Source organism: Phascolarctos cinereus, unplaced genomic scaffold (genome assembly GCF_003287225.1).
Source record: "Phascolarctos cinereus isolate Bilbo 61053 unplaced genomic scaffold, phaCin_HiC Scaffold_8;HRSCAF=390, whole genome shotgun sequence".
NCBI lineage: Eukaryota > Metazoa > Chordata > Mammalia > Diprotodontia > Phascolarctidae > Phascolarctos > Phascolarctos cinereus.
In genome coordinates, this window is record NW_027556291.1 from 448,533 (window position 1) to 463,144 (window position 14,612).

At 53.5% G+C, this 14,612-nt stretch overlaps 1 protein-coding gene and 1 long non-coding RNA gene across 3 annotated transcripts in view; one reads left to right on the top strand and one right to left on the bottom strand.

The window, feature by feature from the left end:
- IQSEC2 (IQ motif and Sec7 domain ArfGEF 2) overlaps positions 1-14,163 on the top strand; it is a 37,876-nt gene extending 23,713 nt beyond the window's left edge. Inside the window, 12 exon segments of the mRNA XM_078147859.1 lie at positions 375-1,399; positions 2,047-2,208; positions 2,603-2,725; positions 4,274-4,440; positions 6,593-6,732; positions 6,914-7,039; positions 8,225-8,324; positions 8,775-8,936; positions 10,215-10,388; positions 10,886-10,935; positions 11,491-12,429; positions 12,431-14,163. Of these exon segments, the coding sequence (XP_078003985.1) occupies positions 375-1,399; positions 2,047-2,208; positions 2,603-2,725; positions 4,274-4,440; positions 6,593-6,732; positions 6,914-7,039; positions 8,225-8,324; positions 8,775-8,936; positions 10,215-10,388; positions 10,886-10,935; positions 11,491-12,429; positions 12,431-12,574 (3,312 nt within the window). The 3' untranslated portion in view covers positions 12,575-14,163.
- LOC110201065 (uncharacterized) lies at positions 7,793-11,447 on the bottom strand. Of its 2 annotated transcripts, none has more exons than XR_002322378.2 (3): positions 11,017-11,447; positions 10,066-10,157; positions 7,793-8,900 (listed from the first exon to the last, which is right to left on the bottom strand). It is a non-coding gene; the product is annotated as an uncharacterized LOC110201065 (long non-coding RNA). The 2 variants fall into 2 exon arrangements; XR_002322377.2 differs by having other exon boundaries at positions 10,030-10,157.
- Positions 14,164-14,612: the final 449 nt, after the last annotated feature.

Below are 14,612 nucleotides of genomic sequence, written 5' to 3' on the forward strand. Positions count from 1 at the left end.
TTACTAAATTATTGACATATTGGAGAAAGAGCAGGGCTCTGAGGTGGGAAGACCTGGCTTCCAGTCTCGCTGACATATACTGAGACCAGAAATTTAAATCCAAGTGGCCATTCTGCCTCAGTGGAGGGAGTTTCCATACCAGGAGTGCCTCATCCTGCAGAAAGCCCAAGTCAAGCCCAAACCTAATCAAACATGAGTGGCCCCTGGGCATCTCAGTGGTCCTTGGGAGATGAATTCTGGGAGTTTGGGGGAGAAGGAGGAAGGGGCAGGGTCCAGGACAGCTTTTCTTTGGACTGATCGATAACATCCTGCACTCTTTTCTTCCTGCCTTTTTGCCTTTCTTTCCCCCTTCCCTGCAAACCTATGAGGAGCAGGTGAAGTCCTTGGCAGAATCGATTGATGAGGCCCTGAACTGCCACAGTCTTCGGGGAGAGGAGGAGGAAGAGGAAGAGGAGGAGGAGGAAGAGGAGGAGGAGGAGGAGGAAGAAGAAGAGGAGGAGGAGGAAGAGGAGGAGACAGTAGAACCGGGGCGAGTGGAGGTCTCGGGGCCCCTCCCAGAGCAGGCAGAGGCCCGGGACCACCACGGGGACAGCACAGGCACTTCCTTCAGTGATGTCACCCTCTACCTGGATGAAGCCACTGGGCCTGTGTCCCCTCTTTCCCCAGACCACCCAGCCAGCAGTGGTGACACTCCACAGCCGTCTCTGCCGCCACCCCCGCCGGGGGCTGCCAGTGTTCGGGAGGAGGACATGGGGGCCCGCCGGGGCCCCCCTTGCCTTGAATGCAGGGACTTCCGCCTGCGGGCGGCCCACCTTCCGCTGTTGACCATCGAACCACCTAGTGATAGCTCTGTGGACCTCAGTGACCGCTCTGACCGGGGCTCTATTCACCGGCAGCTGGGCAACTATGAGGCTGGTGGGACTGGCAGCCCCCATGGGACCTTGCAGCAGCACCCGGAGCCACCACCACCTGGGAGACCCCCTCACCCCCTCCGCCACTACCCAGCCCCTGAGGCTAGTGGCCTGGGGCCCCCACCACCCCCACCTGGAAGCTCTGCCCTCAACAGTGGTGGTCCCCCTGGAAGTGGTGGCAGCCGAATCCTCCTGGGCAAGTGTGAGGCCGGCACGGCTCCGGTGGCTGCTGGCAGCAGCGGTGGCGGCGGCGGTGGCGGCGACAACTCTGACGGGGAGCCTGACAGTTTGAACAGCACCACCAACTCAAATGAGACCATTAACTGCAGCTCAGGATCTTCGTCACGAGACAGCCTGCGGGAGCCGCCTGCCCCGCTGGGCTCCCAGACTTATCAACGGGAGACCAGGCACAGCTGGGACTCACCAGCCTTCAACAATGACGTGGTCCAGAGACGGCATTACCGCATAGGCCTCAACCTCTTTAACAAGTAGGTTTCCCTAGACTCAGCCTTCCTGGGTCTCAGCTCCTCCTCCTCCATTCCCTTTCTCTGGTCTTCTTCCTCCCACTGTCTCCTCCTTTCCCTTCTCTTCTTTCTTTTCAACCCCTTGCTTTCCCTGAACTCCAATGATCTGGGAGTCATATGGGTTTCCATGTGATCACACTCTGTGTAACCTCAGGCCTCAATCTCTGAACACTTTGGAAACAGCAGAGCACTCTGCGTGTGAACCATCTAATGCTTTGTGTGTGAGCTCAGCAGTGTCATGTGTGTACACATACTGGGTGTGAACATCTGTGAGTGTGCATGCGTGCATGCATGCACACGTACATGTGCCCTAGAGTATCTCGTAGGTAGCACATATTCACCTGGACACAGTTATTCTGGCAATCACTTTGCAAACGTAAACAATGATTCTTATTTTTTGTTTGTTTGTTTTTGTTGTTGGTGGTGGTTTTTTAAAGCGATTGGGGTTAAGTGACTCGTCCAGGGTCACGCAGCTAGTAAGTATCAGGGGTTTGGTCTGAGGCCGGATTTGAACTCAGGTCCTCCTGACTTCAGGGCCGGTGCTCTATCCACTGTGCCACCTAGCTGCCCCAACAATGATTCTTATCGGTAGTCACCCAAATTCTCCCCAGGAAACCAGAGAAAGGCATCCAGTACCTGATTGAGCGTGGCTTCTTGTCGGACACACCTGTGGGGGTAGCCCACTTCATCCTGGAGCGGAAGGGCCTGAGCCGCCAGATGATTGGGGAGTTTCTAGGCAACCGGCAAAAACAGTTCAACAGGGATGTGCTCGAGTGAGAAGGGGTGGGCTGGGAGGGAAGGTGCGGCTTGAGGGTGGTCCCTTGGGTGATCCCTTGCCTTTGTCTGGTGCCCCCAGCCTGGGAAAGTCCCTTTAGCTCTCAAGGCCTCACTGTCTTCTTCTACAAAAAGGGGGTGGGGAAGGTCAGCTCTTGATGCTTCTGACACTAGCTTCCAGCCCAGGTGTTGCTATTTCCTAGCAGTGTGACCTTGGACAAGTCCCATCCCCTCTGAGCCTGTCAGTGAAGGGGCTGGACTGGAAATTAGATCCCTACGACACTTCTGCCGTACTATACCCATTCCCTGACAGATTCCGAGGGAAGGAGAATGGGGGTGGGCTGACAGCCAGCTAAAGAGCATACACCCTCTTTCTCTTCGCTCCTTAAATAGCTGCGTGGTGGATGAGATGGATTTCTCCTCCATGGATCTGGATGACGCTCTGCGAAGGTTCCAGTCCCACATTCGAGTTCAGGGAGAGGCCCAAAAAGTAGAGCGGCTTATTGAGGCCTTCAGGTAAGGCCCTGGCACCTTTCCATCCCTGGAGGCAGTAGCCGAGCAGAAGCTGGGGGGGGCGGGGGGCGGCGCTTGGTGATGCTGAGAACCTAGGAAAGTTTCGTGCATTTGTGAGGAAGGACAGGCAAGTACAGACAGACCCTCTCTTTGGGACTCAGTTTCTGCCTTTGCAAAAATAAGGATATTAATTTTTAAAAACACATTTTACAGCCATTTATTCTCTCTCCTTCCCACTCCCCCCTGCCCCCACTGAAAAAGAAAACTCTCCTAACAAATGGGCAGCATGCAGCAAAACAGATTCCCCTCATTGGCTGTGTCCAAACATGTGGGTCTCATTGTGTTTTATGAGCCCATCACCTCTCTGGCAGGAGGTGGGAGGGGGGGCGGGGAGAGCGGGGGAAGGGTGTGTTTGGTCTTTGGTCCTCAGTACTCAGGCTTTCTCATGGCATTGACCACAGTTCTACAGTCTTTCAAAGTTGTTTCTCCGTGTGATGTTGTCATTGTCAGTGTATAAATTGTTCTAGTTTTGTTCACTTTTCTCTACACCAGTTCTTAGAGGTCTTTCCAATGTACTCTGGAACCGTTCATTTGAGCTTTTTTTTTTTTCAAGACTGGGTCTCCTGATCTTGTCCAGACTAGAAGTGCATCAGACACTCATGGGCTTAATCCTACTGCTAATCAGCAAGGAAGCTTTGACCTGCTTCATTTCTGACCTGGTCTTGTTTGGCCTTCCTTAGGTATCCTGGTAACCCCTGCTCCTGGGTGCTCACCACGAGCCACCTGCTAGGTTTTAGCCATTGCAGCTCCAGCAATCCACCAGTCTCAGCTTCATTGCAGGAGCGCACCACCATGCCTGGTCATTTGTTCATTTCCTCCATGACATTCGTAGACCATAACGTGTTCAGCCATCCCCCAACGGATGGACGCCCCTTCATGTTCCAGTTCTTGGCCACCACAAACACAACTGCTAGAAATATCTTTATTACATATGAGATTTTTCCCTTTCCCTGAGGCATAGATATAGTAATAGTATTGCTGGGTCAAAGGGTATCCCAGTTTAATAACTTTGGAGGCATAATGCCAAAGCCACTCCAAGCATTGTCATGGGCCTCTTGCTAGCCTGATGGCTTACTGATAATACTTACTGATGGTAACTCAGAGTTACTTGAATTCTGCAATTCTCAAATTATCCCTAATTTGGAGCATTTTTTTTCACATGGTTATCAATAGCTTGGATTTCTTTAAGAAAGTCTTATTCATGTGATCTTTCTTGAACAATCTACCTCACAGGGCTTTTGGAAGTCAAGACACACGAACTGTTATTTTTCTTAAGGAATTGGGGAATGGAAGGGCCACTGGAGGTGGAAGCAGCTAGAGATAGAGCTGAGTGCAGGGGCGGGGGTGAGGGTGGACATTGTCTGGAAGATCCAGGCTCTTGGGTGGCGTGACATGAGGCCAGAGCTCAGAACTGGTGTCTCCTTTCTGTGGAGAAAGGATTGGGGAACTCAAAAGCGAGGTGAGCACATCTGACTTCCTTTCCTTGAGCAGCCAGCGGTATTGTGTATGCAACCCGGCCCTTGTGAGGCAGTTCCGGAACCCAGATACCATCTTCATTTTGGCCTTTGCCATCATCTTGCTCAACACAGACATGTACAGCCCCAATGTAAAGGCTGAACGCAAGATGAAGCCTGAAGACTTCATTAAGAACCTCAGAGGTACATTGAGTGATGCCTGCATTACTGGTTTTGTACTGTGGCCTTGGGTTGGTCCTTGTCTCCCCCCCCCTCCCCATTGAGTGACCTCAAAGGCTCCCTTCAGATCCAACATGATGAGATTCTATGATTTGGATGTAGCAGATCAGGGAGGTTTAATGAAGAGACTCCCTAACTCCCTGTGTCATACTTGAAACCCTCAGCACCTCCCACTGTAAGCTGATCTAAAGCCCCTTCCATTTCTAAGGTTTTAGGATTCAATAACTCAGACATGGCAAGTCTGAGAGGTTGCCAACTCTTGACTGGAGAGACGCTGGGCACCTGTGGCCCATTCTGTTGCCCCCTCTCTGGGCCTTGGGAAAATGTGAGGGGATTGTCTGAGATCTTACGTGTCCACCTTACTCGGATGTTTTGTGCATCAGGTCATTGCCATTATCCATTCAGTCAACCTACAAACATCCCTTCTCACCTGAACCATTGCAATGGCCTCCCATGTGGTCTCCTTATCTCGTCTCTTCCCCATTCACCCTCTACTCAGCTGCTAAGGTCTGACCATAGCCACCAGCCCAATAAGCCCTGATGGCTGCCTAGTATCTTTGTGGGCCTCAGTCTGGCTTTTCCAGTCCTTCCTACCTTGGCCCCTTCCTGATGATTCACTGGCTCCCATCTCTGGTCACCAGAGTTCTCTCCCTCATCACCTTTGCTTCTGCTAAGCTCAAGCACCACCTGGTATGTACAGGAAGCTTTTCCCTCCCTCCCCCAGCTACCTTGCATCTGGTTGGTAACATGAAAATGGTGCCTGGCATACAGTAAGCATTTAATAAATGCTCACTGACGAAGCAGCTACAATGTACAATAGGCACCATGCTAGCAGCTAGGAAGACAAAAAGAAAGAGGGAAACAGACAAGAAGGACAACATGCTCATAATAAGTAGCAATGAATTTCCAATCACCCAGTCCAAGGCAGTTTGGGAGGGAGGGCATCAGTAAAGGCTAGGGTTGAATGGGGGGGGGAAGAGGAGGGCGTTCCAGGCACGGGGGACATCCTGTACAGACACATGTGGGAAATGGAGTGCCATATGTGAGACACTGAGACAAAAGTCCAACTTGGCTACAGTGTGAAAAGGGAATTAATGTATAATGCAACTAGAGGGAGCAGGAGATGAAGGGCTTTGAAGGCCAAACAGAGAAACAGAGCATTTTGTATTTGACTGTGGAGGCAATCAGGAGCCATTGGAGTTTGGGGGCGGGGGGGAGGGGAGATATGATCAGATCTGCTCCTTAGGAAAACCACTGGTTGTTGAATGAAGTAAGTGCAGGAGTGAGGAGATGAGGGCCTGCATCAGGGGCCAGGCAGTCTCAGAGGAGAGAAGGGGGACATATTTAAGAGACATTGCAGAGGTGAAATCCACGGGCCTTGGCACCATATTGGATATGGGGCAGGGGGCAGATGAGAGACACTGATGAGTCCAGAATGACTCCTAGGTGGAGAACCTGAGGGACTGGGAGGATGGTGTGGCCCTCAGCAGTAATAGAGAAGGCAGGAGGGGTGCAGTTTAGGGGGAAAGAGAAGGAGTTCTGTTTTACACATATTGAACTTCATATGCCTACTAGACATCCAGTTTGAGATGTCTGAGAGGCAAGTGGAGATAGGAGAATGGAGGTCAGCAGACAGCTGGGGCTCTAAACACATTTGAGAATCATCAGCATAGAGGTGACCATCCATCCCATGGGTGCTGAGGAGATTCCCCCAGTAAAGTACAATAGAAGAGCAGAGGGTCCAGGAGAGAACCTTCTGGGACACCGACAGTTAGAGGGCATGATCTGGATAAGGATCCCAGCTAAGGAGGCTGAGGAGGAACAACCAGGCAGGTAGGAGAGCCAGGAAAGAACAATGTTGGGAAAACCCAGAGAGACTGTTAAGGAGCAGAGGGTAGTGAACTGTATCCAGAACCACAGAGAGGTCAAGGAAGATGAGGATTGAGAAAAGGCAAAGATTTGGCAATTAAGAGATCAGTGGTGACTTTGAAGAAAATAGTTTCATTTGAATGATGAGCTTGGAAGCCAGACTGCAGAGGGTTAGAAAAGAGGGAGAGAAGAAGCAATGGAGGAAGTGAGTGGTGTGCAACATCACAACTTCTCATGTTCCCTCCAGGAGTTGACAATGGAGAGGACATCCCCCGGGACCTGCTGGTTGGCATTTACCAGCGCATCCAGGGCCGAGAACTGAGGACCAATGATGACCATGTATCCCAGGTGCAGGCTGTGGAACGCATGATCGTAGGCAAGAAACCAGTAAGTATTGAGAACTGTGCCTGGCTCTGGTTCCCTGGCCCAAATGGAATTCCAATTTGGCTTTCACTCTTCCCTAAAACCCTGTTTAAGGGGACTACAGGAGCTGAACTAAGGAATCTGGAGAGTAATTCAGATTCATCATTCCCCTGATTTCCCACCTCTTGGTGCCCCACCTATCCAGGTCCTCTCCCTGCCCCACCGGCGCCTGGTCTGTTGCTGCCAACTGTATGAGGTACCTGACCCCAACAGGCCACAGAGGATTGGTCTTCACCAGCGTGAAGTCTTTCTCTTCAATGACCTACTTGTGGTATGAGCATTCAGGGTAGCTGGGTTGTCAAAGGGGAATGGGGCTGGTGACAAGGGGCAGGGGGAGGGGGGGGATATGTTGAGTTCTGTCATGGACTTGCCATGTGCGCTTGGACAAGTCCTTTCCACATCTGGGTTTCAGTTTCCTTCCCCTCTCCCCACAAGGCAAGGATGGGGTAGACAGTTGTTTTCTAAGTATCCTTCTAGACTTTGAGTTGTCTGAAACTTAACATTCATTGATACAGAGGCCAATTTTTTTTGGTGGGGGGGAGGGAGGTGTCTTACTGAGACTGTCAATTTGGATACTTTTTCTTATTTTTTTAAAAAATGGCTGTCATTTGTTTTTTTTTATACTCCAATCTCCCAGCGAGAGGCAGTGAGGTATAAGGCAGGGGCTCTTTCCCTTTTTTTGTCCTGAAGCCCTTAAGCAATCAGTTTGGCAAGAAAGAACAAATTCCACAACAAGAAATAAGAACTCCTGGGGTGATGGATGGAGGGCTGGCCTTGGAATCAGGAATGCCTGGGTTCCCTTCCCTGCTCCGACACATACAAGTGGTAGGATCTTAATGCCCCAGGCAGGTAGGGCAAGGGCAGGAAGGTTAACAAGCACTGGAGAAGGGGGCATTTGCACCCGGGAGCTCCTTCCGCTCCACCAATTCAGTCTCAAGAAGTGATCGATAGGCCCTTGGCAACCCACTGAATCCTCCCTTGAACAAGAACCGTCAAATGAAATCCAACAAAGAAAGCAACTGCGTTCAGCAGCAGCACATGCACTATTTTATACCTCTCTGTGGGGAGCAAGGAAGGCCCCAGGAGGACCGCAGTCCAGTCGGTCCGAGTAGAGCCACCTTTGGGTGGTGTTGGAGGCCCTGCTCCTTCTCTGGCGCCATCACAGCCCTCACGCCAAGCCATGCAGCAACAGTCCATAGTTTCCCCAGCCAAGTAGCCATGTTGTTTCCAGTGTTGGGCTCCCACAAACAAGGCTGCTTGGAATAATTTCTTATAAATGGAGCCAGTTTCTGTCCAGTGTCCTGCAGCTCCTCCAACAGACTTTTCTATTTTGGAACCATCTTTGCCAAGTGGGAGGGCTACAAGAAGCCAGGCTTGGAGCTCCTTCCATGGGCATTCTCCGATCTTTGTGATTTGGTCCCACTGCTAATGAGCTCCCCCCCTCCCTATACCACAGGTCACCAAAATTTTCCAGAAGAAGAAGATCCTGGTGACCTACAGTTTCCGCCAGTCCTTTCCCCTTGTTGAAATGCACCTACAGCTCTTCCAGAATTCATGTGAGTGTCCTATGAGCATATGGCCCACACTGAAGGACCTTTGGGGGGGTGGGGCAGAACTGTAAAGGAGGAAGGGGCCCAAAGGACAAGTTCATCTGGATAGCTGAGGCAGGGCACAGAAGCATAGGTACCAGGATGCAGGTACCTACAATGGAGGCACTTCATCTGGGTTTTGAATGAATGAATGAGCCCCTTTACTAGACCATGTCTTAGCTACATTTTGTCTCTCCCCTAGTGAGAGTGAGAGACACAGAGAAGGGGCTAAAGCTCCCCCAAATCTGAGTCCCTGCTGAGTGGAGATGCTGAAGGGCCACTTCTTGCTAGGGATTCTTCCCTGGATCGCAAGCACTCTGAGGGAAGATTCCAGCTCCAAGTGGAAAGGATGAGCTTGGAGGTTCTTTCTATACCCTGACAATGCCTGTATCCCTTTCTCTCCCTGGCACCTGACAGATTACCAGTTTGGCATCAAACTGCTTTCTGCAGTGCCAGGTGGGGAGCGGAAGGTGCTCATTATTTTCAATGCGCCCAGCCTCCAAGACCGGCTTCGCTTCACGTCTGACCTCCGAGAGTCCATAGCTGAAGTACAAGAGATGGAGAAATACCGTGTGGAATGTGAGTGCCCCCCGCCCAAGCCTGACCCTGTCGGGGGCTAGCCAGCCTCCAGTTTACACACAGCCTCTGATGGAGCTCCCTCTCCTGTGCCTTCAAACAGTTGGCAAGGGAGGGTCGAGAATAGGGCAGGAGGGAAGTGGAGCTGAGCTGAGCTGAGTTCAGCTTGAAGGTCTCCTCCTCCTTGGGGTTTTGAGGAAGCAAAGGGTTAAGAGGCTGAGCAGTTTCAAAGTTGAGATGCTGAATCACTTTTACTATCTACTCTCCTGGAGCAGGAGGAATCACTGTTGTGACGACCTCTTTACTCTGAGTGTGCAAATGCAAGAATTGTCACTTCTGGGTTCCTAAGGGTCTGTCATGAGCTGGTTCTCCACCAGTGTGGATTTCAGACCCTCTACAGCAGATAGATAGAAAGATATGGACAGACATATACATATAGATATACATATCTAGATACAGATATACATATATAGATAGATGAGAGAGATAGAGAGGAGAAAAAGAGAAAGAGAGAGAAGAGAGAGGAGAAAAAGAAGAGAGAGGAAGAGAGAAGAGAGGGAGAGAGAAAGAGCGTGGGGGGAGAAGACAGAGAGAGAGAGAGAGACAGACAGACAGACAGACAGACATTAGAGTTTGGGCTGAAAATTTTCTCCTGTAGGCAAATAAGTAATGAATCTCTAAACTTAGCCAGTCTGGGCCTTGGGACAACAGCCATATAGTCCATCAATGTAGGGAGCAAGGCTCCAATGTCTGAAGGGTTCGAAAGGTCTTCCCTTACAGGAGCCCATAGGTTGGGAGTGTAAGTTATAATATGATGATTTTACAGAGAAGGAAGCTAAGGCACAGAGAGGGAAGTCACTTGTTCAGTATGGCACCCTGATCTCAGCCTTGAAGTGGAATGGAAAGGATGCTGGACTAAGCAAGTCAAAGAGGAGTTTTAAAAAGTCTTCAGGTGTTTGGGCTGAACAGGCTAAGGCATCTAGCAGTTGGGAGAAAGAACGCACAGTTCTAAGAATGAAAGAGAAACTGAGGCCACAAGTCTAATGGTCTAGAAGTTTGCAAGTCTGTGTCTAAGAAATTCTGCCCCAGGTCTTACCTGTCTACTTTATTGAATAGAGACTTATGCCCCCACCTTTGGGAAGTTCCTGTTGGGACAGTTCCAAATTCTGGGGAGGGCAGCTCTCAGGGGACGTGGAGACTGAGAAGTGGCCCAGGCAAGGTGCACTAGAGAGAGGGAAGGTCAAAGGTTATTAATGAAGAGGCCTGCTCTCATATACACAGCGGAGCTAGAGAAGCAAAAGGGGGTGATGCGCCCCAACACCTCCCAGCCCACTGGCTCCAAGGACGCAGTCAACGGCACACTGCCCCGGTCCAGCCTGGAGGATACATATGGCCTTGGTGATGGTCTGAAGCGGAGCGCCCTTAGCAGCTCCCTACGTGACCTCTCTGATGCAGGTCAGGATTGCCCCCCCCGCCCCCCGTGGTGTGGTGATGGGAAAACCAGTAGAGCCAGGATTTTGCTCTGGGCAGGGAAGGGGGAAGGAATCCCCTCCCCCTCATCTGGGCCATCTCTCCTCCTCCCCCACTCTTCTCCACAAGCTCCTCTGACAGTGGCCCAGGGCCCAGGGTCCAAGGCCTGGGCCCACAGAGGGTCTGACAGAAATGAGCTTAGTAGCCAGAACAGTGCAGGGAGTTAGGGCCATAGGGCTGAAGAGAGGGGGAAATGCAAGGGAACCAGGAGGGAACCGTGCGCTCTCTCACTCTGTCTACTGTCCCTCTCTACCTCCTTTTGCCTCTCTCCTTTTCCTCTGCTGTCTCCATCTGCCTCCTAGAAGGGAGGGCTAGAAGAAGGGAGGGGAGCCCAAGGGGGAGGAGAAGATCCTTCGGGGGGGGTGGCCCTGGGTTCGAGTTGTGCGAAGCCCTACCCTGACCCTCGTTGCTTACGGGCACAGGGAAGCGGGGGCGACGTAACAGCGTGGGATCATTGGACAGCACCATCGAAGTAAGTGGGGCAGCCTGACACCCTCCCCCCCCCCCCCCCCCCCCCCCCCCCCCGTCTGCATGGGGCTGAGTGCCTGCCCACCTGTGCCTGTCCAACCCCTAGCCGCCCCTTCTGGGAAGGAACAATGGCGAGACATGAGCCCCCCCTCTGTCTCTGCTCCTTCTGTCTGTCCATCTGTCCTTCTTTCCCATTCTCTTTCCGCTCCATTTTCCAGGGAAGTGATTCTGGTGATGTCCAAGTGACGGGGTTGGGGGAGATCTTCCTTGAGGAGGAGACAGAGGAGGAGAGGAAGGAGAAGAGGGAGGACTAGCATAAGGAAAAGGGGGAGGTGGTAGCTGTAGCCAAGAAAACCAGGGGGTGCAGGAAGGCACCGAGCCTGTTTCCTCATATGTCTCCCCACCCCCGCCCCCGCCCTGGAAGCCAGTGACTGACCAAGGGAGTTCAGGCGGGAGCGTGAGTGGGGAGGCCCAGGGGCTGCTGCGGCCAGCTGGGCCTGACCCCTTCTCCCTCTCCCCTCCCCCTCTCCCCACTTCCTGGTGTCCCCCATCCTGCCAGGGCTCTATTATTAGCAGCCCCCGCCCACACCAGCGGATGCCTCCGCCCCTGCCTCCAGCGCCACCGCCACCCGAGGAATATAAGACACAGCAGCGCCCTGCATCCAACTCATCCTCCTTTCTGGGCTCACTGTTTGGCAGTAGAAGGGGCAAAGGCCCTTTCCAGACCCCTCCCGGGCCTACGTCTGCCTCCTCCTCCTCTGCCTCCTCCTCTCACCACCATCACCACCACCACCATCACCACCACCACCCCCCTCCGGCTACAGCGCCCCATCACCCCCCGGCAGCGCCAGCCCCGGCCCCACACCACATACATGCTGACGGCCCCTCCAAGCTTCAGGCCCTCCATGCCCAGTACTGCCATGTGCCTGGGGGACCGGTCCCACCTCCCCCACCCTACCACCCCCAGCCTGCCCCACCCCCACCCCCACCTCAGCCAGCCCCTCTGCCCCAGGTGGGCACCATCCCACCACCGCCTGCCTCGGCGCCCCCTGTGGGGCCACACCGTCACTTTCTAGGTGGGCATGGGCCTCAGCACTTCACATTAGGCCGGGCTGGGGGCCGAGCCAAACGAGGAGCAGCTGGGGCAGCCTCCATGGGGGGTCGCTACCCACTGCACCAACCCACTTCGCCCCTGCCCCTCTACAGTCCAGCCCCACACCACGGCTTGGTCCACCATGCGTATCCCCCACCAGGTCCACCACCACCCGGTGTCCACCATGTGGCCAGTGCATCCAAGCAGGGCCCCAAGCACTTTATCTTTGGTGGGCACCCCCCACCGATGATGTCCCGGTCAGCACCTGGAGGGCCCTATGGGAGTGGAGGAGGCGGCGGGGGCCACTCGGGCCCAGGGCACCCACCCCAGTCACCGCTGTCGCCTCACTCACCTGTGATACCACCTCACCCTTCATACCCACCACTTCCTCCCCCCCCCCCATACCCCACTTACCCCACATTCACCTGCACCACCCACCTCTCCCCACCCACCACCCCACAGCCACAGTCATGGCCACCCCCATGGTCATGGCCATGGTCCTGGGAACCCTAAGCCCAAACCAGCAAGTAGGATCAGCACTGTTGTTTGAATCATACGCGGAACGTCGGCTCACCCTGCCTTCTGGGTTGGCCTTGGATACTCCTAGGACACGTTTTGCCTGCCCTTCGTAAAAAAAACAAAAACAAACAAAAAAAACCCACATCTGTGTATAGAGAACTCAAGAGATGTGGCCACCGACTGACCCTGTCCCTGGTCCTACTCGGGGGGGGGCGAACCCCTACTTCCCCTCCCTGGGCTTCTGTAAGATGAGGGGGCTACTTCCAGAGTTCCGGGCTACAGTCTTATTCCCCACCCCCCAAACGAGGCTCAGTTTCTCCTGTAAAAACAAGAAGGCTCACCTGGATGGCTCTAAATCAATGTGGCATCAGCCTAGGATCTTTACCTTTACATTTCTCACAGTTCTCCTCAGGGGCTTAGGGCTCCCCCCAAAACTACCTAATCACTGAGCAAGAGCTATGGGGGGGCTGGTGGGGAAGGAGGAAAGTCTCCCATCCCGCGCTCCCTGCAGCGCCCAGCGAGTCATGGGAGAGTTTTAGCCAAGGACTCATCTAGCTCTGGAGATTGTGTGACCTGAGGGAGATGATCTCTACTTCACTAGCTGGGGGATGTCTGAGGCCTCCTCATGCCCCAGGGCCACAGAGATTCAGGGCTCAGCCCCACTCCCCTTCTTCTTGTGGAGGGACTGGGTACAGGAAGCAAGGGGCTTGGCAAGAGCTAAGGGCTGCAGGGTTGGAGCTGGGCTGACCTCCTGCTACTTGGATCCCCCTCTTCTTCTGCTTTTGGGCCTGCCCTTTCCTTCCCAATCTGCCTCCTCTGATCTCAGAGCTCGGGGAATATCCTTCCCCACCAGTTTTCCCCTCCTCACCCAGAGTAGAAATCCTGATTTATGCTGATCAGGAAGAAACACTGAACCCCACTATTTCACGTCTTCCCTAGCTCTCACCCCCTCCCCATGAGCCAATGCACTTTATAGGCGGGGGGGGGGAATGGAACTGCAGTTCCCCCCTCCAGTGCTGGGACAGGGCCTCTCAGAGACCCCCCCCCCCAGCATAGGCTCCTGGGAGAGTAGAGTGAGTGTGTGTGTGTGTGTGTTTTGGGGGGTGGGGTGGGAGATGGCTGAAGCAAGGTCTGAGAGTCCTAACAGACTGGGCAAGACTGGGCAGGCCAGGCTAAGGTAGGGCTGGGCTGGGCAGAAGGGGAGAAAAGCAGAGCTCCAGGCCCAAGCTCACCCAGTAAAGGCCCTCTAAGGAGTCATGGCAGTCCTTAGCTTTTCAGCTTGGATGGCCTTGGTCCTGGCTGCCTCCTCCATGTGTCTATTATAAATTGATTTTGTACCAAACCCGGCACCCAGCTCGCCTCTTGCTCCCTTTCTGCCCGCATGTCCTTGCAGTCCTCGCCAATCTTCCCTGCCTACCTGGCCCCAGTTGCCTACAGGGAGTGGACAAGGGGCCCAGTCCCTTCTCTGCACAGATGGGGCTGGAAAAGTGCTGGGCCAAAGCCTAAGGGAGGGGCCTCATTGTCTTGGTTGGGCCTGGTCTGTTCTTTTTCTTCTCTTTGTTGTACATAAGAATGTATATTTGATGTCTTATAAATGCCCCCGTCTTTGGCCTGTGCTCATCTTGCCTCCTGTGTGTTTCTTGGGCCTGGGTGGACTGGGACTGTCGGGGAGCTGACCTCTCCCCAGACCAGCTGTGCCTTTTGTGGGCCGCAGGGAGGCTGGCTAGGAATCAGGGGTGTGGGTTGAGGCCTACTGAGGCTCCTCAGCCAGTCAGTTGGGACCATTGCATAATCTGTCATTTTGCTAGTTGCCTGGCCTTTATTCCTTCCTTCCTTCCTTCATTCATTCTTCAGTCCCCATATTTTAGTATTAACCTTCACAAACTGGAGAGGAGACACTGAGAGGCAGAGCCCTGAACCCAGGTTTCCTGCCTCCCCTGTTCCCACTGCGGGGGGGGGGGGGACGCCACACTGTCACTGTAGGGCCCAGGAAGGCAGGCTGGCTGCACTCTCCTTTATCCTCGGGATCCCTGATCCCTTCTTCCTCTTCCTCCTCCCCTCCTTCTCTC